Here is a 23,812-nt window from a genome sequence, read left to right as displayed (position 1 = left end):
AAACTCCATTGACCAAGGTTATGTTTATTTTTACCTTATTGATTGGTCTCTTTTGCATAAAAAGTGATCCAAGATAACTTGATAAAACTCAGTAAAGCCACTAAACGTCTGTCAAAAGATACAAACGCTAAACTCTATGGAACTGAAAGCAACGAGGCAATTCATTGTGCACCTCCCTGACAGTGTCAAACAATGATGCAGAGCAAGGAATTGTGCACCATGATGACATCAGGACACAGAAGTTACTATGTGTTACAGACTGAAGCGGGAGAACTCAACACAGTGGCTGTTTTGAACATTTCAACACTGCAAGACAGCTGTTTCCTTCAGATGGTACCTGATATGAAAAGTCAGATTTTAAAACAACAACAACAGTGAAACAGAGTCCATCCACAGATCACAGGAACACAGGTGTGTGTACGTGTTGCAGAATGGGATCCCCTGCTAGAGGAGGGACAGGAACCAAAGAGTAAACAAAGGCAAGATTTGATTAGTGGTTCCTCTTTTCCCCTCAGACACTACAATTCTTAGATCTACACCTAATGTATAAGTAGGCAAACTGAACAAATGCTTCAAACCAAACGCAATATCCCAGTATGCTCCCCAAAGGGCCAGGATCAGCTACAGCAGTAAACCTGAATTTGCTGCTGAGTCATCTATGAAACAGCCGTTAATGAAAATAAAATCATGGAAGTTACTATATGGGCAAAAACAGAGGCAAGTGTTTGTAGTGGAGCACTGGCCATGGTTGGAAATCAGAGATGGCTTCAGGGTCTTGTATCACTGGAAGTTTTCAGACATGGCATATGAAGCGCCCCTGAGCCTCACCTGTTTTATTGGCCAGCAGGTGTGAATGTTGCTATTAGGGCAGGACTGAAAGCTACTGGGAGCAACTTATAAACCTAAACGCTTTGGCCGACGTGAAGGGTTGAGGAATGTAAAATGGGCTGGGTGGTGCTTTAAGTTAAGCTCCTCCCCTTGTTTTGCTGCCATTGTGTATATCAAAGATATTCTAAGGTACGGGCTGTGAGTGTGTGGGCTTAGTTCCTACACCAGCGGAAAACAGGAAAGAAAAGTCAAGGTTCCAGTGAGCATTCTCCTATCTCAATCCCACCTCTAAATAAATAAAATTGGGGGTGGGGCTTAACAGCCAGCCTGTACATTTTAACCTCACCGTTCAAGGGTTTCCACAATGCAGGAAGAGGCCACCCCTTTAGCATCAATTTAACCTTCAGCTCCCTGGGGAGGGGTGCTGATATAAAATGAAATAAATAATACAGCTTTAATACCTTCCTAAAAAGAAACGCCAAACAAATGTAGCTGTTTTCCTATAAATCTCAATGTCCAAAACATGCCAGCAGCCTGGTGACCTGTTCTCTAGATGAAGTACTCTTCTTTCTCGCCTTTGTGGGGAAAATCCTCCATCTGGACTGAACCCTCTGGATCAGTTTCTCGCTGTTCGTAGGTACGGTAGGTGCCTTTGTTCTTGTACATGTAAATGATAATCAGCACAATGACCGAAAGGAGAGTGACCAAAACCACGGCAATAGCAGCTGTATTAAACAAAAAAACAAAAACTGGTTACCATGCTGTGGATGATTGTGGTTAAGACCATGCATGCTCCTTTCTCTTTCACTCAAATCTCTTCCACCTCTTTCTCCTTTGCAGCAGGGTGTAGTATTCTGTCACCCTGATCTGGATAGCCCAATCTCATCAGATCTCAGCAGCTAAGCAGAGTCGTCCCTGGTTAATACTCGTATGTGAGACCACCAAAGAAGTCTGTGCACAGACAGGCCACGGCAAACCACCTCTGTACCTCTCTCACCCTGAAAACCCTACAAGGTTGCTGTAAGTTGGCTGCAACTTGAAAAGCATTTTCCACCATTTGCCATTTATGCATGGGAGGTTTTGCCTTGGCTCTGCAGCGCTCTAGATGCATATTTTCCCCATCCAAATTCTCAAAACTCTGCACATGGACTTATTTTTTAGTTTGAGAATGCGGATGGGGAAAATGTGCACCGAGAGAACGGCAAATCCAAGGCAAATTCTGCCATGCATAAATGGCCATTCTGTCTTCACCAGCATTAACCCTGGAACCTGAATTTTAAAACAGGGTTTGAAGCTGGTTTGCTAACTTGGTAACATTAATGTTTTACACCAGTGCAGACGAACACAAAGTTGTGGGGAAAGCATGCACGCGTCCAAGTCTGCAGCTCCCTCCTGATCTTTCTTCAGCATGGGTAAGAGAACAAGGGTGTGGTGCCCAAGCTTGCCAAGGTCACCATCTAGCATGCTCTGGGCCATTATCCCTTAGAACCGTGTTGGCGAACAAATCCAGTTCACCAGATTAGCATCCGTCGCTCATGTGGAGGACTGAGGAATCAAACCTAGCTCTCCAGATTAGAGTCCACTGCTCCTAACCACTATACCATGCTGGCTCTCTCACAGCCAATCACAAAGCAGCATGTAAACAGGTGGGGATTCAAACGCTTCCTGCTTCCTCAGAGCTCTTTCTGAGCAAAAGCAAGGCTTTTTAAAACTGAGGCTTGGCTTTCTCCCCCCCTTCCTTTCAGATTGCTCTGTTTTTTGGGTTTTGTTCTTAAAATGCTTTTTTTATGCAGCAATTGGGCTTTTGGCGGGGGTGGGGAATATTCTCTCACAGTAAGCACTACAAGTAACTCAATTACAGAGCAGCATTTAAAGAGGCGGGACTTGATTTGAGCTGGGAGGCTGCTGGTGTAGAGATTCCCAGCTGGAAAGTGTTGGTCCAGCCAGCAACGAACCTCAGGTAAAACTCCCATGCATAAATGACCATGGACATAGGAAGCTGCTCTTGTTTAAATGCACGGTGCGTCTTCGATGACCTTGCACCATCACTGAATTTACCTGCCTGCATGTGCCCACACAACATCCTACCTAGTCTTCTATGAGCTTTTCGGTAATTCCAAGGGCCACACCAAACATTACAATTTTTCATGCACTTAGTTTCATGCACCCGACTTTCTGCCTGGCAGTCACACCATCAGCTGCCTGGAACACATTTCCCAAGCGCACGGGTTCCTGGTTTGGATCAGGACCATAGCATAGGCAGAAAAGAGGCTTCTGCCCTCCAAACGGCTGTGAGGGTGCTATGCGCTCAAATGGAGGGCTGCAGTACACTTCACCAGGCAAAGGAGAGGATAAACTTAAGTAAATCCATATATATGTTATCCAGCGTGGCCAGCGTGGTGTAGTAGTTAAGAGCGATGGACTCTAATCTGGAGAACCGGGTTTGATTCCCCACTCTTCCACATGAGCGGCAGACGCTAATCTGATGAACCGGGTTGGTTTCCCCACTCCTACACACGAAGCCAGCTCTCTCAGCCCCATTTACCTCACTGGTGTCTGTTGGGGAGAGGGGAAGGGAAGGAGATTCTTCTTCATCCTAGAGAAAAATCGGCATATAAAAGCCAACTCTTTTTCTTCATCATCCTGACTCTGAGCACCTAAATGTGAAGGTCTTTACAGCTCCTGTTGCGGCCCTTTGGTTGGATGAGGGAAAGTCAATACATTAAGCATGCAATGGGATTGGTAACTCTACCTCCGATGACGGCCACATTGACATCCTGTTCCAGATTTGGTGTATTCATCTTCTTCATAAATGTGCTGGTCAGTAGGTCTTCTGTATGGATGACAGAAGGGGTGTGTGTGTCACAGACATCTGCAACGCTTGGCAGAAAACGGCACACATTCTTCACACCACGTGCTGCTCTTGCAACCTTTGAACATACGAAGCTGCCTTATACAAAGTCAGCCAGTTGATCTGTCCAGCTCATGACGATCTACTCTGGTGTTTCCCACCCTGGGACAGGCTTGGGTAGTTTCCCTTCTGCTGGTGTGGCTGCCGATACTGTGCAGCAGCAGCAATGTAGCTTCCACGTAGGAGGTTTCATAGAATCATAGAGTTGGAAGGAACCACCAGGGTCATCTAGTCCAACCCCCCTGCACAATGCAGAAATTCACAACTACCTCCCCCTGCCACACCCCTAGTGACCCCTACTCCATGCCCAGAAGATGACCAAGGTGCCCTCCCTCTCATGATCTGCTTAAGGTCACAGAATTAGCATTGCTGACAGATGGCCATCTAGCCTCTGCTTAAAAACCTCCAGGGAAGGAGAGCTCACCACCTCCCAAGGAAGGCTGTTCCACTGAGGAACCGCTATAACTTCTCCCCACTGCTTCCCTGCCGCAGACCCCTAGCAGTAGCCATCTCCTCTCCCCTGGGCTGCTGGGCCTTTTTCAACTGATAATATATAATATTATTTATTTATTTATTTATTTATTTATTTATTTATTTAGTGATTTATAGCCCTCCCTCCCTGGCCGAAGCCTGCTCAGGGCAGGTAACATCATACAAAAGCATTAATACATCAATAATAAAATTAACCACAAAATCTAAATTTAAAACAATATAATCCCAATTTAAAACTTAAAAACTACAAAACTACAGATGGTGCTTTTAATAGTACTCGTGTTGCCGGATATTCACATCAGGTTACCCCTCAGTTGACATTAATATAACAGGAGTTGGGAGAATAGGGAGGCCAGCAGATATAATATATATAATATATAATATTATCTCAACATGTTGTTATACCACTATGTGTAACAGGTTATCTGAATTCCTAGCTTTTTTTTTTAAAGGAAGTCTCTCACCCCTACCATTGCAGAGATATGCCTTTCCCCAACTTCACAACGGAAACAGTGAGATACTTTTCTCTTTTAATGAAAACTGGGGATTCAGATAACTTTTTATATATCGGTTGTGTATTCCTTATCCAGACGTCTGATATCAGGATTGACTCGAAAACCAGACTTTTTGAGCAGACATGCAGCAGCATGCCAATTTGCTTTCTGATGGTTCAATGTACACAAGATTATTTTAAAATACTGTTTAAAATTACATTCAGGCTATGTGTATAAAATGTATATAAACCATATATAAAACATTTCATGTTTAGACTTGGGTCCCATCCCCAAGAAATCTCATTATGTATTTGCAAATATTCCAAAATACGGAAAGATGCAAAATACTTCAGGTCCCAAGTGGTCTGGATAAGGGATACTCAACCTGTATATTTCCAATTTAAAACACAAAAGGAAATGGCTGCTGCAGGGACAGTGTCAGGGAAAATGGCTGCCACGTGAGTAAAAGAAATATGAATTTCTCCACCCATACAGTAGGATTGCCAGCTCTAGGTTGGGAAATCCCTGGATATTTGGGGTTTGGGAAGGGGAGGGACCCCAGCAGGTTACAATTCCATACTGCCCACTGTCAAATGCTGCCATTTTCTCTAGGGGACCTGATCTCTGTAGTCTGGAGATAAGTTGAAATTTTGGGAGATCTCCAGGCCTCACCTGGAGGTTGGCGACCTTACCTTCGCAGCAGCCATCCTGGCTTTATTGCAGTTTTTTCAAACCCTCACAGCAAAGCAGGTCTGAGAAAGATCAGAGAAAAATGGGGGAAACCCCAGGAGGCGCACAAATGCACCACGATGCAGTGGGGAAGCAGGGGGAAAAATCCCGCTTCCGACTGGTATTGAAACCCAGGGCAGATAACTTGTGCGGAAATGGCCTCTGACAGCAGCTCTCTGCAATCTCAGGCTGTGAAAAGCTTTGCCTGGCAGCTGCTCCCTGAGATTCTCTGCCAGGAATTGGACCAGGGACTTTCAGCAGGCCAGGCCCGGGCTCACCGCTGCACCACACCCCTCCCCGCTTTGAAGAATTGTACGCCACACCTTTATAAGGAGGTGAGCCACGCCAAGGGAAGCCATGGAGACTTTTAATTAGCTCAGTAGGCCTGCACCAATTACCGCACAGAGCAAAATGCCCAGCTCGGGGTAGGCAGCCATCCTCGTTACAATAATTCTGGCAAGAGATCTTGATGAAACAACGGGCGCTTGAGGCCAGAGGAGGCAAAAGAACCCACGGAAGACAAAAGAAGATTTGCTCCATTGAAGTCTTTGGCTTTGGCTCACACGTTCAAGGGCAGAACAGGTCCGACACCGTGCCGTTTCCTAGCGTTTTCATGGCTCAGATAATCGGGATCCCTCAGTTAGTCTCTCGTTACGCACAGCGGCGGAGTTGCTGGCAGGAATTAATGTTCTGCCAGGAGCGCTTTTCTAAGGAGTTCCCAAACCTGCCAGTATTCAGACAATATATTTTGGGTCCAAACTCTTCAGAAGAATGGGTGACATCAAGGAATTTATGCACCTAAAAGTCCAGACCCTGAATAGAGGCCTGGCCCTGTAGGCCTTGGTTCCCTTCCCGAGACTTGGCCGCCAGCCGAATCCAACCCTTCTTTTCTTATTGTTTAAGAGTCCTCGAGGGCTGCATAATCTCCCTAGCAGATCAGCAGGCATTCATTTATACCTGCCCACTAGGATTGCCAGTTCACGGTGGGGAAATACCTGGAGATTTTGGGGGTGGACCTTAAGGAGGGCAGGGTTTGGGGAGGGACTTCAATGGGGTATAATGCCATAGAGTCCAATTGCCAAAGCGGCCATTTTCTCCAGGGGAACTGATCTGTTACATGGAGATCAGTTGTAATAGAAGGAGATCTCCAGCCACCACCTGGAGGTTGGTAACCCTACTGCCCACCCTGTTCTGATTAATTTAAGTAAATAATAACAAGTATGCTGAAAGCTGAGAGCCCGCATGGTGTAGTGGTTAAGAGCGGCAAAATAATCTGGAGAACCTCCACATGAACCCCGCTCCTCCACATGAAGCCTGCTGGGTGACCTTGGTCCGGTCACAGTTCTCTCAGAACTCTCTCACCTCCCAACCCCTCTTGTCTTGAAAACCCTACGGGGTCACCATAAGTCAGCGGAGACTTTCTACCAAAACCGTGCTGAGAGCCGGTGCACTGCAATGAGGTCTGAGTGAGCTTCAGGCAGTCAGTCACTCTGAGCCTCCTACCTTGCAGGGCTGTTGAGAGCACAAAGGACGGAGGGGGAAGAACCATTTACTTTGGCCGGAGCTCCTTGCAGGAAGGTATGGTCACATGTGATAGCTGAAAGGACTGTCTCCTCTCAAACCATCCTGCTTGAGAATTAACCTCTTCCTCCAAAGCCCTACTCTATGCTGTTGGCAACAGACATGTGTGCAACTGCCTCACGCGACACATGCGTGCGACCCGCGCAACGCGCCTATGTCACTTCCGGGTTTACTTGGAAGGGACGCAGACGCTCTATCAATCTCACCCGAAACTCTATGGTTTCCATCAAGTTTTGGCGGAGGTTGCTAGAGCGTCCGCGACACGCGGGTGTACGTGCATGCGTTGCCTGCCGGCCCTCAGGTGGTCGGTGGGCAGCCTGGTGGATTGGCGGGATTTGACCCGTCACCACCGGGCACTTGGCAACCCTGTGACTAGAGACAGAGCATTTTCAGTAGCGGCATGTCATATTTGGAAAGTCTTCCCCCTTGAGGGTCCCTTGGTATCTTACTTTTTTTTTTAGGCACCCCACCAAAATACTTATTACCCAGGCTTTTAGAAAAGCGTTTCTATATTTTTAGCTGTTTTCTGCTTCTAGCCAGCGGAATTGTTTTATGGATATTTTTTTAGGCTACATGTATTTTTTTAGGCCATGGCCACGGCTTGTGATTAATATTGGTAATTTATGTAGTTGTTTTTATGGTTTTATAGCAGGGTGGATAAAAATCAATGATTTAAAAATAACTTGGAGGTTTTTTTAATTTAAATCGGATATTTTTAATATAATGCTTTTTGAGGAAAAATCTATCTAAAGATAGTTTTCTATTTAAGATAAATTATAGTCCAAAGGTTATTCATCATGAAATAAGGATTAGTTTTTAATTATGTAGCATGAGACTGTACATTCATGCAACGCTGAATTTTTTTGCTAAATGAATTCCATTAATCCATTCTCTTCTCTCCAGAATCAGAGGAGCATGCCTATTATATTAGGTGCTGGGGAACACAGGCAGGATAATGCTGCTGCAGTCGTCTTGTTTGTGGGGTTCCTAGAGGCACCTGATTGGCCACTATGTGAACAGACTGCTGGTCTTGATGGGCCTTGGTCTGATCAAGCATGGCTTTTCTTATGTTCTTATGTTCATTCACAATGTCCTGGTCTTACAGAGGTTTCTGTACGATTATTTTGGACAATTTTTCTATCTAGAAAATATTATCACAGATGCTTGGTTTTGCAGTTCTCAAAACTGTGAATTTGTATCTGCAGAGATAACATGCCTCTTCTTCATAGCAAAAATGTTATAAAATAAACATAGAGTTGAAAAAAAAGACCTTAATCTCATTGTTCCTTTGCAAATCTATGTACACAGAATCAACTCCTTACCTCTTAAGTGCTAAGTTTCAAGATCTCCCATCCCCAGCGGGAACCTGATAACTAGGGTTGCCAACCTCCAGGTACTAACTGGCGATCTCCTGCTATTACAACTGATCTCCAGCCAATAGAGATCTGTTCACCTGGAGAAAATGGCTGCTTTGGCAATTGGACTCTATGGAATTGAAGTCCCTCCCCTAAAGTTAAATGGTGTAGGTAAGCTGTGCCTACTTATTGATGAGAAGCTGCCAGGTGAGAAAACACCCCCAGGGATCCTCTCACCTGCTCCACCTCTCCTCTTCAGAGGCTGGGGGAGGCAGCCCCCCCTTGGTCTCCAGTGAATGAGGGGGGCAAAGAGAACAGGGCATAGATATACAAAAGGGGGAGAAGTTTCACTCATACCCTCTGAGTTTTACTCACAGTTTCACTGCCACACCATGGAGGTAAGTTACCTCCCCAGGGTCTTTCTGTCCACCATTCCCCCCTCCCTTGGGTTGCTTTGGTGGTGGAGAGAGGCACCCCTCATTGGGAGGAAAGGGAAGAGGCCACCAAAAAGGCAGGCCCTATGGCACTTTTTAATATGAATTCTCCTCAGCCATCACCAGGATTGGAGGGAAGTTATCTTTATGGGCGGCTGAAGTGAACCTAGGGGGTGAGGATCAGGCACAGAGAAGAGTTCCTCTGAACCCTGCCGGCTAGTGCATCCAATTATCATTTTGTTGTGGGTTCCAGCTTCCCCGTCATATATAATATTCCCCTCACCCCCAACCCCACCCCAGTAGCTCTGAGCACACTTACCTGAGTGTGGTGGAGGGGTTGGGACAGCTGCCATGGCATCACCTTTTCCCTCAGGTTGTCAGTTTTTCACTTTGCAAACTTCAAAATCTTTCAAAGCTGGATAGGGGAGAAATGACCGACATTTTCTTTTACAGCCATTAACACTCGTCAACTTCTTCTCGCATTGCCGTTCTGTTCGTATGTGAAACCACTAACTCTTTTTTTTTCTCTAGATGACATATCAAAATGAAACTAAAATCTCACATGAGTAAAAACACATTGGGAGGCTGTATTCCTATACACCAGTGGGATTTCCTTCTGAGAAACCCTGCACAGAATTCGGGCTGCACAGTCTCCAGGCAACCTGTGAAGAACCGGGTGCCAAGTGGCATCTAATTTGGAATTGAGATCGTGTGGACTAGGAGCCTTGGCTTTTGGCATTCATGCTTTCTAAGTGCAGAATTACTCCATTGCAGCATTGGTGGTACCTGTGATCCTGTAGATTCAAGGATCCCAATACATGTTCACGCTCCTGGGCAGTGCCTCGACAATGAAATTCCCTCCCCTCAATGGTTCACCTGGGCACCTAGACTTTTAAACTTCAGGTGCCAGAAGAAAACATTTTCATTTGCCCTGGCATTTGTGTCTCTCTGGGTTTAAACAATTTCACTAAGCTGCTTGAACTGTTGCTTCTTGGCTGCCAAGTTGTCTTTGTTTCATTGACTGATTCCCAGCTGAATTGTTTTAACGATAGTATTTATGCTGTTGTTTCTTTCAACATAGATTTTATTGATAATGTTATTTATTGATTCTGTTGGTTTAAATGTACTAGATTTTATGTCCTTGTTTTCTTGGAAGTCGTTTGTGAGCCCTTTTCTTTTTGTTAAGAGACAAATTCCTTAAACAAATAAATTGAGTTTACTGTAATGGTTAGAGTGTTGGGATCTGGGATCAGGTTTGAATCCCCACTCACCCATGATTCTGTGGGGATCCACTCTTTCTCAGCCTAACCTACCTCCCAGAGTGATTGTTGTGAGGATAAAATGGAGGTGAGAATGGTGTTGTAAACTGACTTGGGACCCCACTGGAAACAACAGCGAAGTATAAATATTTAAATAAATAAAGCAGATACTGGTGAGTTGACAACACAAGTCAATGGTTGAAGACAGAAGCAAGATGAAGGTGACAACTGTAGTGTCTAAGGAGTGGTAGATGGGAGTGAGGCTTTTGAAAGGGGAACAAGTAGGGTTGCCAGGTCCCTTTTCGCCACTGGCGAGAGGTTTTTGGGGTTGAGAATGAATGTTCAATTGCCAAAGCTGCCATTTTCTCCAGGTGAACTGATCTCTATCAGCTGGAGATCAATAGTAATAGCAGGAGAGCTCCAGCTAGTAACTGGAAGTTGGCAGCCCTAGGGACAAGACTTTTGAAAAAGCCACACCATTGATGGCAATAGCAAAAGGCAACATTGGGAGGGGGTGCATTACTCAAATTATAAGGGGGCAAGGTAGAAAGGCTTTTAATGAATCATTGCAAAATCATGTCACTGCCCAGACTACTTAGAACAGTAGTTAAGTAAGCCATTCCAAAATCTAGGGAGGGCTGTATTCCCTAGTCCCTGTCTAGTTATTGGATTTTTTTGTTTCTGGTTTTTCATGCTACTAGCATTGATTTTGTTTGAACTGATCATAATTCATTGTGATTTTAAGTTTTGCCATTCCACCCACCCCGACTGGCAGCATACAAATTCTTAAAATGAATAAAATAAATAATTTAAGCACTGATGACGGTCAGAGAAAGGGAATTCCGCAGCAGACGAGAGGCAGGAGCTTGTCCAAAGGCAGAGCCCTAAAGAGGAGGTTACAGTGAGAGAGAAGCCAAGAGGGAGACGAGTTAGAAGCATAATACCAGAGTGAATGCTGAAACCCAAGAAGAACAGTGAGAACGCTGCCAGAGAAGTCGGCAAGCTGAGTCTGTATCAAGGTCTAAAATTAAAACAGAAAGTTGGAGAGAGTGGTATATGACATATTTATGTTTCCTGCTGTCCGCTTGCTTTTTGAGTCATGGGGACAAAAACTAAAGAATCAGGTATAGGACAGGGGAGGAAAAACACCCAGGAAGTGATGGGTCTCTCTCTGACAGGTGACAAAGCTCTGAGTTCATCCCAGGTAAGGTAGCAAGGCTCTTCTTTACTACCGGTGGGAGATTTTTGGGGCAGAGCCTGAGGAGGGCGGGGTTTGGGGAAGGGAGGGACTTTAATGTCATAGAGTCCAATTGCCAAAGCAGCCATTTTTTCCAGGTGAACTGATCTCAAAACTAGCATTACTAATAGTGTTGCCAGCCTCCAGGTGGTAGCTGGAGGTCTCCTGCTATTACAACTTATCTCCAGGCGACAGAGATCAGTTCCCCTGGAGAAAACGGCCGCTTTGGAAGTTGGACTCTATGGCATTATGCTCCACTGAAGCCCCTCCCCAAACCCCGCCCTCCTCACGCTCCATCCCCAAAATCTCCAGGTATTTCCCAACCCAGAGCAGGCAAACCTTGCTTCAAGAGGAAGTGTGAGAAAAAAGAATAGTCTCTGAAGAAGTAGAAAATATCAGTGGCTGTATCTAGGGTTAGCAGCTCTGGGAGATTTGGGGAGTAGAGCCTGAGGAGGGTGGGGTTTGGGGAGGGGAGGAATTTCAATGGGGTATAATGCCATAGAGTCCACCTTCCAAAGCAGCCATTTTCTCCAGGGGAAATGATCTCTCTTGCCTGGAGATCAGTTGTAATTCCAGCTGGAGATCAGTTGTAATTCCAAATCTCTAGCCACCACCTGGAGGGTGGCAACCCCAGCTGTATATGGGCCAAACTACTGTACACAAAGGTAACAACAGACCAACAACCCCTTTTCAACTGCAAGACCCACCTGGTGAGGTGGGAAGAAGAGGGTGATGTGCTATTGGACAAGGGGTGCAGTTATAGTGTTGCCAACCTCCAGGTACTAGCTGGAGATCTCCTGCTATTACAACTGTTCTCCAGCCGATAGAGATCAGTTTCCCTGGAGAAAATGGCCGCTTTGGCAATTGGACTCTATGGCATTGAAGTCCTTCCCCAAACCCTGCCCTCCTCAGGCTCCGCCCCAAAAACCTCCCACCGATGGCAAAGATGGACCCGGCAACCCTATGCATTTAACCCTTTCCCAGCCACCAGCAAACCCACTCCTCCCTCCCAGGTAAAGTTGCTCCCCGAAGAGCTCCAAATACCTGCTTTCTAGTCCCTACTGGTTTTTCATAAGTCGGCTGCGACTTGACGGCCCTTTGCACACGCACAATCTGCCGAGAAGCCAGTTTCAGCAAGGGCCAGAAGCTGGCGGGAGTAAGAGCGAAGCAAGAGTAATGCTTTCTAGGTAATGGGAACGGCAGCAACTGAGAGGCAGCAAGGCCATTTATCCATGGAAGGTTTTGCCTTGGATTTACCACTCTATAGATCACCGGTTCCCAACCAGGGGTCCGTGGACCCCCAGGGGTCCGCGAGAACTAAATTAAGGTCCGCGAAACAAAGTTATACACCCACAATAAATTAATATTTTCAATTAAAAGTTATCTATTATAAAAATATATATTCACATATTATTCTAAGTTTAATGTTTAACTAACAGTTATGATTAAAGTTTATTTTCAAATTCTCAGAATTTTTATTTTGAACCTTGACCCTGCACCGGACAAAAAAGTCCTAGTGGTCCCTGGTCAAAAAAAGGTTGGGAACCACTGCCATAGATGCACATTTTCCCCATCTGAATTCTCAAAACTCTGCATGGGGGCTTATTGTTGAGTTTTGAGAATATGGATGGGGGGGGGAAAGTGCATCCAAAGAGCAGCAAATCCAAGGCAAAAGCTCCCATGCATAAATGGCATCAGGAAAGGGGCTGCGGGTGGGCAAGGGTGGCTGGCTGGGAGGATGTCAGCCACCAGCTCCAGCAGCCCAGAGCCTAAGGCTGTGGACAGAGCAGGCCCCAGAGAGCAGGGGGGCCAGAGCAGATAGAGACTAGGCCAGGGACATGCCAAGGGCTGGTTATTCCAGCAGGTAGGCCCCTCTGCACAGGCTGCCTGCTGGCTCGGGGTGGGGAGAGAAGATAAGCGTTGGTGGAGCAATCGGGACAGCACCTGGCGGCTTCTCCTTCTTCTCACCTCTTTCTTTCCGCCTTCCCTCTGGGGCAGAAACCGGGCACCGCCCAAGGCCAGCTTCTCCCCGGCTGGCAACGTGCTTCTAGAGCCTTTGCCTGGAAGCCACTCCCCTAAGCTAGGCCTAAGAGCGAGAGGGGAAGCTGACCCAGAGTTTGCAAATTTTGGATAAGTGGCGTTTCTTATCTGCGCTGCTGCCAATTGGTCCTCGTTTTTAAGATTTAAGCGGCGGGTATCCATTTTTTAAAACCTTCCGTAAGATTTTTCATCAGAAACGGAGCAATGTTGCAAGAATGGCAAATCCCAGATGGTGCTATTTGCCACTTCCGTTAAAATGGCTCTTCTGTCAACTCTATAGTTCAGCACCATCAGCCCCACCTCAATATGTGGTTGGACAGGAAAATCGATCGAATGTAGGGTTGTTGTTTTTTAATGGGAGGGAAAGGGACTACTTCTTTTCTGTTTGCTCTGCGCTGGCTTAAAGAGGCAGCGCCAAACAATTCAAATAAGCCTAAACAGCAAGAGGAAATTCCTATACTTTTATTGGCCACAACAAGCCACTTGATATCTTACTCGTTTTGCACCACTGATATGGTAAACAGCTGGAATGTCTGTCTATCATCCAAGATATTACGAAGCAGCGACCAAAGTCAACAGGTTAACTGAATTTCCCTGAATTGGGATAGATATATAAGCCTTCCCAAAATGAGGATTCCTCAGCTGCGAGTTGAGACATTTGGCAGAAATGGCTTCCCCTGTACAAACGATACCAAACATTTCCCTGGCTAGTGTCTAGGAAGAAGAGAAGCTCTCAGAAAGGACAAACATAGGCAACTCTGCTTTTAATCAGGGTTAAAATACTCGGAGGCTTAGGGAGCAAGCCAAAGCAAAAGTTAAAACTCAACAGTTGTCCCATTTTATTCAACGGGGCTTATTCCTGGGAAAGCATTCATAGGATTTAAGCCCTATTTACTGTCTTTCTTCCCCCTTTCCCCCCCAACCAGTCTCAAAATCAGATATTCTGTGAGTTCAAACCTCAACATCTCCTGTAGTGGTCCAGTTATTTTGCTTTTGCACTTGTAATAGGCCTGACAACTTGTGAACAATGGGCCCCTAGCAGACTAAGTACTAAAACGTTTGCTGAAACACCTGCCTGCATGGATAAATGTGTTTCAGAAGGATAATGCAGACACCTGTGGCTCAGCTACATTTAAAACTAATTTAACTCTTAATCAGTTTAACTGACCTAGCTTTCTTCAAGTAACCCTGGAAACTGTAAGTTTGTGAGGTGCTGCATGTTGGTTTTAGGTTAGACCCTCCCACTAAAGTAGGTTTACTTAGACAGATAGAAGCCATTACAAACTCTGCACAGATAGAAGCCATGACAAACTAGTGATGCAACCATAGGGTATTTGCTTTGCAGACTAAAATTGGTTAATAGTAATTTTCAATCCCAAGGAAATCTTGGGAAGTGACAAACTAGGAGCTGGTAGATCAAGTCTGAATCTAGGCTGCCATGCAAAGTTGCTGGGTGACCTTGGACCAGTCATACACTCACAGCCTAACCTACTTAACAGGGTTGATATGAGGGTAAAATGGAGGTGAAGAGAAAAATGTACCGGTAAGTTGATTAGGGTCTCCATTGAGGAAAAGGCAGGGTATAAATGAAACAAATACATAAATAAATTCTAGTGTTACCAGCTACAAGATGGGGGGTGAAGTAGGGTTGCCAGGTCCCTCTTTGCTACAGGTGGGAGGTTTTGGGGCAGAGCCTAAGGAGGGCAGCGTTTGGGGAGGGGAGGGACTTCAATGCCATAGAGTCCAATTGCCAAAGCGGCCATTTTCTCCAGGTCAACTGATCTCTATTGATTGAAGATCAGTTGTAATAGCAGGAGATCTCCGGCTAGTACCTGGAGGTTGGCAACTCTAGGCTGACGTTCTCCTGGAATTACAACTGATCTGTAGACGACAGGCATCAGTTCCCCTGGAGGAAACTGAAGCTTTGGGGGGTGGACTGCCTGCCCCCCCAAACTCTGCTCTTCCCAGGTTCCATCCCCAAATCTCCAGGAATTCCTCAGCCTGGAGTTGGCAACCCTATATCTAACAGAATTCTCAGCACTGTTGCCAGACTACAATTCCCAAGATTCTTTGGGAGAAGCACTCCCAGTAAAACTGGTATAGAACCAACACAAATTTATAGTGTAAATAGGCCTGCCGAGCATTCTCACACATGAGGTTTAAAACTGCCTTTGGGCCTTGCTTATACTGTTTGCGAGAACAGCGTGATCCTTCTGTAAGAGAAAGCATATATAATGAGTATGAGAATTATGAGAAACATATGGTTTACATTTACATTCACATTATAAGCTGCCTGGATCACGAATCGCTGTTAAGGGCTCGTATGCAAAAATACCATTAGGACATTTTCACACATTCCTTGAAAAATCACTTTAGTTATCAAATGCAGTTTTCACATTTCTTTAGTTCACAAGGCAAGATTTGCTCCATCTACTGTTAAAGAGAATGCTTCTTCACTTGTTAGTCCCGAAACTATACAGCAATGTACCAACAGTGTTGGATGAAAGACCAATAGTGTCTTTGATAGCTGTCCATAGGTGACAGCTAGGGTTGCCAGGTCCCTCTTCACCACCTGCGGGAGATTTTGGGGGCGGAGCCTGAGGAGTGTGGGGTATGGGGAGGGGAGGGACTTTAATGCCATAGAGTTCAATTGCCATTTTTCTCCAGGTGATCTGATCTCTATCGGCTGGAGATCAGTTGACGTAGCAGGCGATTTCCTGCTACTACCTGGTAGCTGGCAAACCTAGTGACGGCAGAAGTGTGAAGATCGAAATGCAGTTATAAATCTCCTTCCCTGTACACCACCCCCCATCAAAATAAGAAACGGATTCCTCTATATTCAAAATTAACCCTGAGAGGCTCAAAAGGACATTCAACAGAACATGCGGAAAATGTATTTTTAAGGGATTTTCACGTGTAAAAAAAGCGGAGGGTGTTTTCACATGCGAGGTTTGAATGGGTTAGTGCTTGAGCCCATCCGAAACGTGAACATAAAACCTACATTAGCTGCAATATGCATTCATTTTCTCTTGTACATTGCATCAGATATTAGCGACGTTCATACAGGGTACAAAGTGCAGGAAGGAGGGTGCTTTTAGTATACTGTGTAAAAACTCCCTAAAAGTTTCAGCAACGCTGAGCAGTACATCCTTAATCTGCAAAATGTAAAAACCAACACCTGCTTTAATGTGGTGGGGTTTTTTTTGGGGGGGGGGGTTGGTAGCACAAGGAGCTACCAATAGAGTTTTAGTCTTTGGAGGTCACCTGGGAATTCTACTCCCAGACCTAGAACTGATGTCACCGTTCCACCCTGATGCTATGCCCGTCAACTGGTGACTCACTGCTGGTTTCACACACTCCAGTCTCCTGGCCTCCTCAGCCCTCTTGAAGCTGTGACGGTAGTGGCTGTGGGGAAGTCAGCTGCCACTGACCAGTTCTAGTGTGCTTATTTATTTAACTTGCACGGTGCTCTCATATTTTATTAGAGGCCACAGTGATGTCCACTATTTAGTAATTAGGGTTGCCAGCTCCGGGTTGGGAAATACCTGGAGATTTGGGAGGTCGAGTCGAGTCGGGCAGGGTTTGGAGAAGGGAGGGACCTCAGTGTATGGTTGCCAACCTCCAGGTACTTGAATAAATATACAGTTGGCCTGCTATATAGTTAGTTAATTGAATTATTATCTTAGTGAATGTTTTCTGCTATTTTGGGTTTTGTTAACCTCCAGGTACTAGCTGGAGATCTCCTGCTATTACAACTGATCTCCAGCCGATAGAGATCAGTTCACCTGGAGAAAATGGCTGCTTTGGCAATTGGACTCTATGGCATTGAAGTCCCTCCTCTCCCCAAACCCCACCCTCCTCAGGTTCCGCCCCAAAACATCCCACTGGTTGCGAAGAGAGACCTGGCAACCCTACTTCAATGTCATAGAGTCCAATTGTCAAAGCGACCATCTACTCCAGGGGAACTGATCTCTGTTGCCTGGAGATAAGTTGTAATAGCAGGAGACCTCCAGCTACCACCTGGAGGCTGGCAACACTATTAGTAATGCTAGTTTTGACCCGTTTTTGATCTATTAGGCTTCTTGTGCAAGCACTCAGCATCTAGTTTAGGCCTTCTATTTACCTGCTTAGGACAGGGATTTACCCACCCCCAGCCCCTATTTCCCATCCCTGAGAAAGTGAAGAACAGGGGAAAAAATGTCATCCACATAGTGACACTCTAGGAATTTATGGTCCTGTGGTAAGGACCATAGAAATTAGGAGAAGCAGCCTAGACCATCACCTGGAAATGACATCACATCCTCCCCAAACTCATCCCTCCCCAGGTACTACCTCCCAAAACTTCCAGTGTTTGCTCTGTTAGTGCTGAGGACCCTAATTTGGTTAGTAGGAATCAGTCTGAGAGTCAACCACTGTGTATACTGTATCATTTGTCCCCTATTCCATCAGTACAAATTGCCTCTCACTCATACCCCCAGCACCATGTTGTAGCTAATTTGTGTTCCAGGTTTCCCCCTCAAAACACATGATCACAATTCTTAGGGATGTAAAAAAAAAAAGGGATGTCACTGGACACAATGACCAGTAAAATGTCATGACTGGTTAGACAAAAGGAATACTTTAATGACTTGCATTTATTGCTAGAATTAAACAGCTTGGGGGGGATGGACAGTGCGCGCGCACACACACACACACACACACAGTGGTTAACTCAACATCTAATTATAGTTCACAGTTTAAAATAAAGATTTCTGAAAGTCTTTGAGCATAAAATCAAATGTTGTCGGTGATATTAATGAATTCATTCAGGCCAGCTTCAAATAATTAAAATATGCTGGATGCATTTTGATGGAAGGAGTAACTAATAAGTCGTTCCGTGTACCCTCAGTTCAAAGCAGAGTATCATTTCTCTGGCCTCATTACGCAACTCTCCCCAGACAACCAATTTGCATGTCCCATTTGCTCATCTGAATAAGATATGAAACATCCCTGCATTTGGGATAAATACTTGCACAATCAAAATTCTCTCCAAATGCTCCCAAAAAAAAGTCGTTCTAACGACTGTTTGCATTGTACCCTTAGGTTTAGGTTAGACAACTAGTTGGCGTTTTGGTATGGGGCTACAACCAGAATCTATATTGCTTGAACCAGGAAGAGAAGTGTAGGAGTCGCTCCTGGTACTCTGCCCCAAGTCAAGGTGTTGAGTTAGGATAAATGAAAAACTCCCAGCTAAGCCTAGAGGAGTGAGTTTTGATGGTGCTTTTCATATTTGCCTTCTAACCATAACAGTCAGCCAGGAGAACTGCACATCTCAATGTGAAATAACTGGTTACAGACGAACAATTAGCCACCAGGTCTGATTCCCCCCCACCCCTTGAAATGCTGCTTCTGGAGGGGGCAGGCATAGCTTGGCCTATTCATTGACCAAGGCATTTCCTAATGGGAGAGTATCCAGGAGGGCTATTCTGGCTGGGAGGTCAAGGCTCCTTCTCACAAAGAAGGCCCCCATCTAGGGTTGCCAGATCTGGATTGGGGAATTCCTGGAGATTTGGGGGTGGAGCCTGTGGTGGGCAGGGGTTGGGGAGGGGAGGGTTAGGGTCCACTCTCCAAAGCAGCCATCTCCTACAGGGGAACTGATCTCTGTGGTTGGGAGATCAATTGTAATTCCATAGCTCTCCGGTCCCCATCTGGTGGTTGGGAAGCCTACCACTACCTCCTTATCGTAGCCAGGACGGTGGTCAACCAATGGATGCAGCTGCCACCATATTTAGGAGAAGGCACCAGCCTCTGTCTCTTCTTCCCTATGAGGAGGGCAGTCCAGGCCTAGGAACAGCCCTTACCATGCTAACATATGGCCCACCATCTTCAGTAGCCATGATGACAGGGTCATAGGGGCACTACTCCACCTTCAGAAATTCCTGGAGATTTGGGCCAGAATCTGGGGAGACCAGTTTGGGGAGAGGAAGGAACTCAGCGGGGATCTCATTCCATAAAGTCTACCCTCTGAAACTTCCATTTCCTAGTCTGGAGATCGCTTGTAATTCCAGAAGACTTCCGGGCCTAAGGTTGCCAACCTTCAGGTGGTGGCTGGAGATCTCCTGTGATTACAGCTAATCTCCAGGCAACAGAGATCAGTTCACCTGGAGGTAGGGTTGCCAACCTCCAGGTGGTGGCTGGAGATCTCCCGCTATTACAACTGCTGGAGATCAGTTCACCTGGAGAAAATGGCCACTTTGGCAATTGGACTCTATGGCATTGAAGTCCCTCCCCTCCCCAAATCCCACCCTCCTCAGGCTCCGTCCCCAAAATCTCCAGGTATTTCCTAACCCAGAGCTGGCAACCCTACCTGGAGAAAATGGCTGCTGTGGAAGGTGGACTCTATGGCATTATACCCTAGTGAAGTCCCAACCCTCCTCAAACCCCACCCTCCTCAGGCTCCACCCCCAAAATCTCCAGGTACTTCCCAACCTGGAGTTGGCGATGCTACACACCCCACCTAGATGATGGTAACCCTAACACCACACCCTCTCCAGCGACCACCTCAACACTGCCACAGTTGGCTTGGAAGGGTTACAGAACTGGGCCAGAAATGATGTCAGCCTTTTTCCAGTTCTGTTTTGGGAGAGGGGTTTTTGACAGGCTAGGATAGGGAAAACCTTTTCTGCCTAATTTTTCTTTGTTCCCAGTCACCCACCCCCAATATTTTTTTTAGGAGGGCAGAGGGAGAGCCTATGGTGCTAACAATAACAATTGCACGTACCATGAAGTTTGGCTACCCATTTAAAGAAAAGCTGTGGTGGTGGGGGAAGCAAAGTTTTATTTGCAGAAGGTCACACTAGAAACCCAAACCAAAATATAAACATTCCTCCCACACTCTTTGCAGATATCAGATGTTTGTGTTCATGTAACCTGAACTCCTGTAGGCTTTAAAGGGAGATGGAGAAAACTGTCAACAGTGATCAATGGAAAAACAATAATCTGTTAATATGAAGAGTGCCTCCCCTCCAAGTTTATTATGGCTAATGAAAGGGATATTGCTAATGAAAGGGATATTGCAGAACAGGGATATTGCAGAACAAAGCCATTAGAGATGTTGCTTAAAGTTTCCTTTGACTTTTTGTATTCTATTGGTGCTTCTTTTTAATTTTCAGATTTTTGCTTGCATTTTTAAGATTTGGGTGAAGGGAAGGGAGAGAAGGTGGCAAAAGGCCACACGGCACAACATTTTAGGACTTACTTTATGACGGAAATGCCATTGCAAAACAACAGTAATAAAAAAGCTTGCATTCCCCTTTTCACATCTTTCCACTTTTAAAACTTCCTTCTCACGGTGCATCAAAAGCCCTTATGAACCTTTGAGAAGCTACTCTGCAGATCATCCCACCGTTCCTCGAAGGAGATTGGAAGGAGCACATGGTCCTTCCTTATTTATCCTCAGAACAACTCGGTGAGGCCGGTTAGGCAGATCAGAGAATGACTGGCCCGAGATCACGTGGGGAGCTTCCTGGCAGAGCCCACGACCCCCCCCCCAAAAAAACGTACTCCAGCACTCTAGTCCTTATATTACAAGGGCTCTACAGTGTATATTTGGAAGGTACGGAGCATTTGGAGGGAGACGGGAAATGCAAGAATTGGTCAGGCGTTAAGAGCATAGCTGATTTGCATTAGTGAACACATGTCCAGAGAGGATATGCAGCTTGCACAAAGCAGATCAGAACTCTCTCGCTTGTAGCTACATGTAGTATGAATAGCCCTCTCTTCATCCTCAGATTAGATCCCCCCCTTACCTGATAAGATGACATTGGAGCAAAAGAATAATACTAATTCCACGTGTTGCTCTCTGAGCTCCTGCTCCTGGTATCTCTCCCAGCTCCAGTTTCTTTCGGTAGCTGCCTAGCTTTCTGGTGACTAGGCTAAGGCGTTCCCCTTCCCGCCTCACATTTCCAGTTTCACTACATTGATAATAAGCGGCACAGTCATCAGAATGCCCTCATTAACTCTTTGTGAGGCGCAGAGAGAGAGACAATGCCCACATAGTACTGCCTTGCGCACACAAACGGGATCAGAGGGCTTATAGGTTCATCAGGGCTTACTTTATTAAAAGGTCTCGCATTTGCAAAAAAGCCAGTAAGAACAAAGGACTAAAGCAAGCAAAAACAAATGTGTGCGATCCCCAAACTCCCATCTCTCTGGGAGAGTTTGGTATGTAAGTCCCTCGGTGCAACCTTTTAGAGGGGTACTAAAACCAGCTTTAGGGCAACCCCCTATGCTCATAATGCTTCTGTGTAGGCGCTCACAGGCTACCTCCATGTCTGACAATTGAGGTTTAGCTACACCTTGGTGCAAACTTTTAGTGGGGTACTAAACCAGCTTTAGGGCAACCCACTAACTTCATGTGCAACAAAACCCCAATGCTCATAATGCTTCTATGTGGGCATTCACAGGCAACCTCCATGTCCGACAATTGAGGTTTAACTACATTGGGAAATGGTGGCAAATCTTAGCCTCCCAGCAGGTGTAAGTGTATATAGATACACTCACAGCAAAATATACCTAGGTTGCATATGAATTTCTACATAGATGTGTTCCCTGTGTACGGACTTTATAATGTGAGATGCAGCTGTTAGATAAAGGTAAGGGCACTAGGCCTTTTCCACAGAGCAGCAAGAACCCTCTTGTGTGGTCCCTGTATTTTCATAATTTAATTATTTTGTATCTGCTTATGTAAATGTCATGCCTGCAACATCCTGGACATTCAAAACAGGGAACGAGGAAGGCTTGTCTGAATGGTTATTTTTTCCTGGAATCCAGATGTGCAGAATGCTTTATTTTGCACTGCTCTCTGTCAGTCTACAAAGTTATCAGAGGCAGGCTGTTTCCATGTCGCTGGATGATGACACGTCTTCACCCGGAGTGTTTTCCTCACCCCGTGCTGTGTACTGAAGCTCCTTTTTTAAAAATGACACATGCACACAGAGGTTTGAGACATAAAAAGCACCCTTTCAGGAAATCCCCATCCAACATGTTACTTTATGAGAATATTGGCTCAGTGTTTACACAGTGCTTAGCTAACCGGAAAGATACTTATGAGTATATCTATATTACAAATGTATATTCATTTTATACCAATGTAACCATCATGACTTGCCCTTAGGGTTGCCAGTTCTGGGTTGGGAAATAGCTGGAGATTTTGGGGGTGGGGCCTGAGAACAGCAGGGTTTGAGGAGGGGAGGGACTTAGAGTCCATCTTCCAAAGCGGTCATTTTCTCCAGGTGAACTGATCTCTTTCACCTGGAGATCAATTGTAATAGCGGGAGTTCTCCATCCAACACCTGGAAGTTAGCAAAACCCGAAATAGCAGAAAACATCCACTAAGAACATAATTCAATTAGGCATATGTATTTCCAATAATATATTCATCACAAGCATTTCTAATCAGTAAAGTCTTTTGCGAGTATCTCGCCAACTTGCGTCTGAAAGACGTTGGATCACACGCAAGTTGGCGAGAGACTCGCAAAAGACTTTACTGATTAGAAATGCTTGTGATTTAACAGCATATATGTGAACTGATATGATTTAGAATTGATAAGAATTCACATGATTTGGGCATTACTAATGAATATATTATTGGAAATACATATGCCTAATTGAATTATTTTCTTAGTGGATGTTTTCTGCTATTTCGGGTTTTGCTAACTAACTATAGAGCAGGCTAACTGTATATTTATTCAACACCTGGAAGTTGGCAACCCTACTTGCCCTGAAAGTTCCTGGGAAATGTAGTCTGGTAAGCATGCTGAGGGATTTTTTTTTTTTTTTTTTGGCCTGGGATATTTCCTGTAGACCTGGTTGTTTTTGTAATTCCTCAACAGCCTGTGTGAAACTGGTGACTGGGTCAGCCGTCACTCCTAAAATTATAGAAAGTAAAAAGAATTTGGAATGCATAAAAATGGTACAGGTTGTGTACCGAACTGCTGGAGACCAGAAGTGGTTCATATTTCGGATCTTTCCGTATTTTGGAATATTTTGGAATTTTTTAATATACATAATGAGATACCTTGGGGATGGGACCCAAGTCCAAACACAAAATTCATTAACATTTTCAATGTTTTAAATATACTTTATACACATAGGCTGAATGTAATTGTAAACAATATTTTTAATAATTTTGTGTACGTTGAACCATCAGTGGCACTGCTGAGGGCCTGTGAGTAATGCCTGCATGCCGGCTCAAAAGATCCGGTTTTTGGATCAGTCCGGAAATTGGATGTCTGGATAAGGGATACTCAACCTGTATATTCACAAGTCTAAAAGAATAAAACAGTTGGTCAACAGATCTCCTGATGGGAAAGAGTACAAAATGTATATACCTAGATTCTAGGTCCTAGAAAGATTTACAAATAAGAAGGTGTCTGGTACCAAGAGCTATGATGGGTAAATGGAACTTTCAGG

General features: G+C 45.2%; 1 protein-coding gene across 1 annotated transcript; it reads right to left on the bottom strand.

Annotated features, from left to right (window-relative positions):
* Positions 1-1,329: 1,329 nt before the first annotated feature.
* SMAGP (small cell adhesion glycoprotein) lies at positions 1,330-21,281 on the bottom strand. Its single transcript, XM_056864972.1, has 4 exons — positions 21,148-21,281; positions 9,144-9,239; positions 3,581-3,661; positions 1,330-1,553 (listed from the first exon to the last, which is right to left on the bottom strand). Exons 2-4 carry the CDS (start codon positions 9,175-9,177, stop codon positions 1,378-1,380), a joined length of 291 nt encoding a protein of 96 aa, XP_056720950.1. The 5' UTR covers positions 9,178-9,239; positions 21,148-21,281; the 3' UTR covers positions 1,330-1,377.
* Between the last annotated feature and the right edge of the window lie 2,531 nt (positions 21,282-23,812).

The sequence above is a fragment of the Euleptes europaea genome, chromosome 1 (assembly GCF_029931775.1).
Source record: "Euleptes europaea isolate rEulEur1 chromosome 1, rEulEur1.hap1, whole genome shotgun sequence".
Taxonomy (NCBI): Eukaryota; Metazoa; Chordata; class Lepidosauria; order Squamata; family Sphaerodactylidae; genus Euleptes; species Euleptes europaea.
Note: the sequence above shows the minus strand (reverse complement) of the source record. Positions and strands in the feature narration are given on the sequence as shown.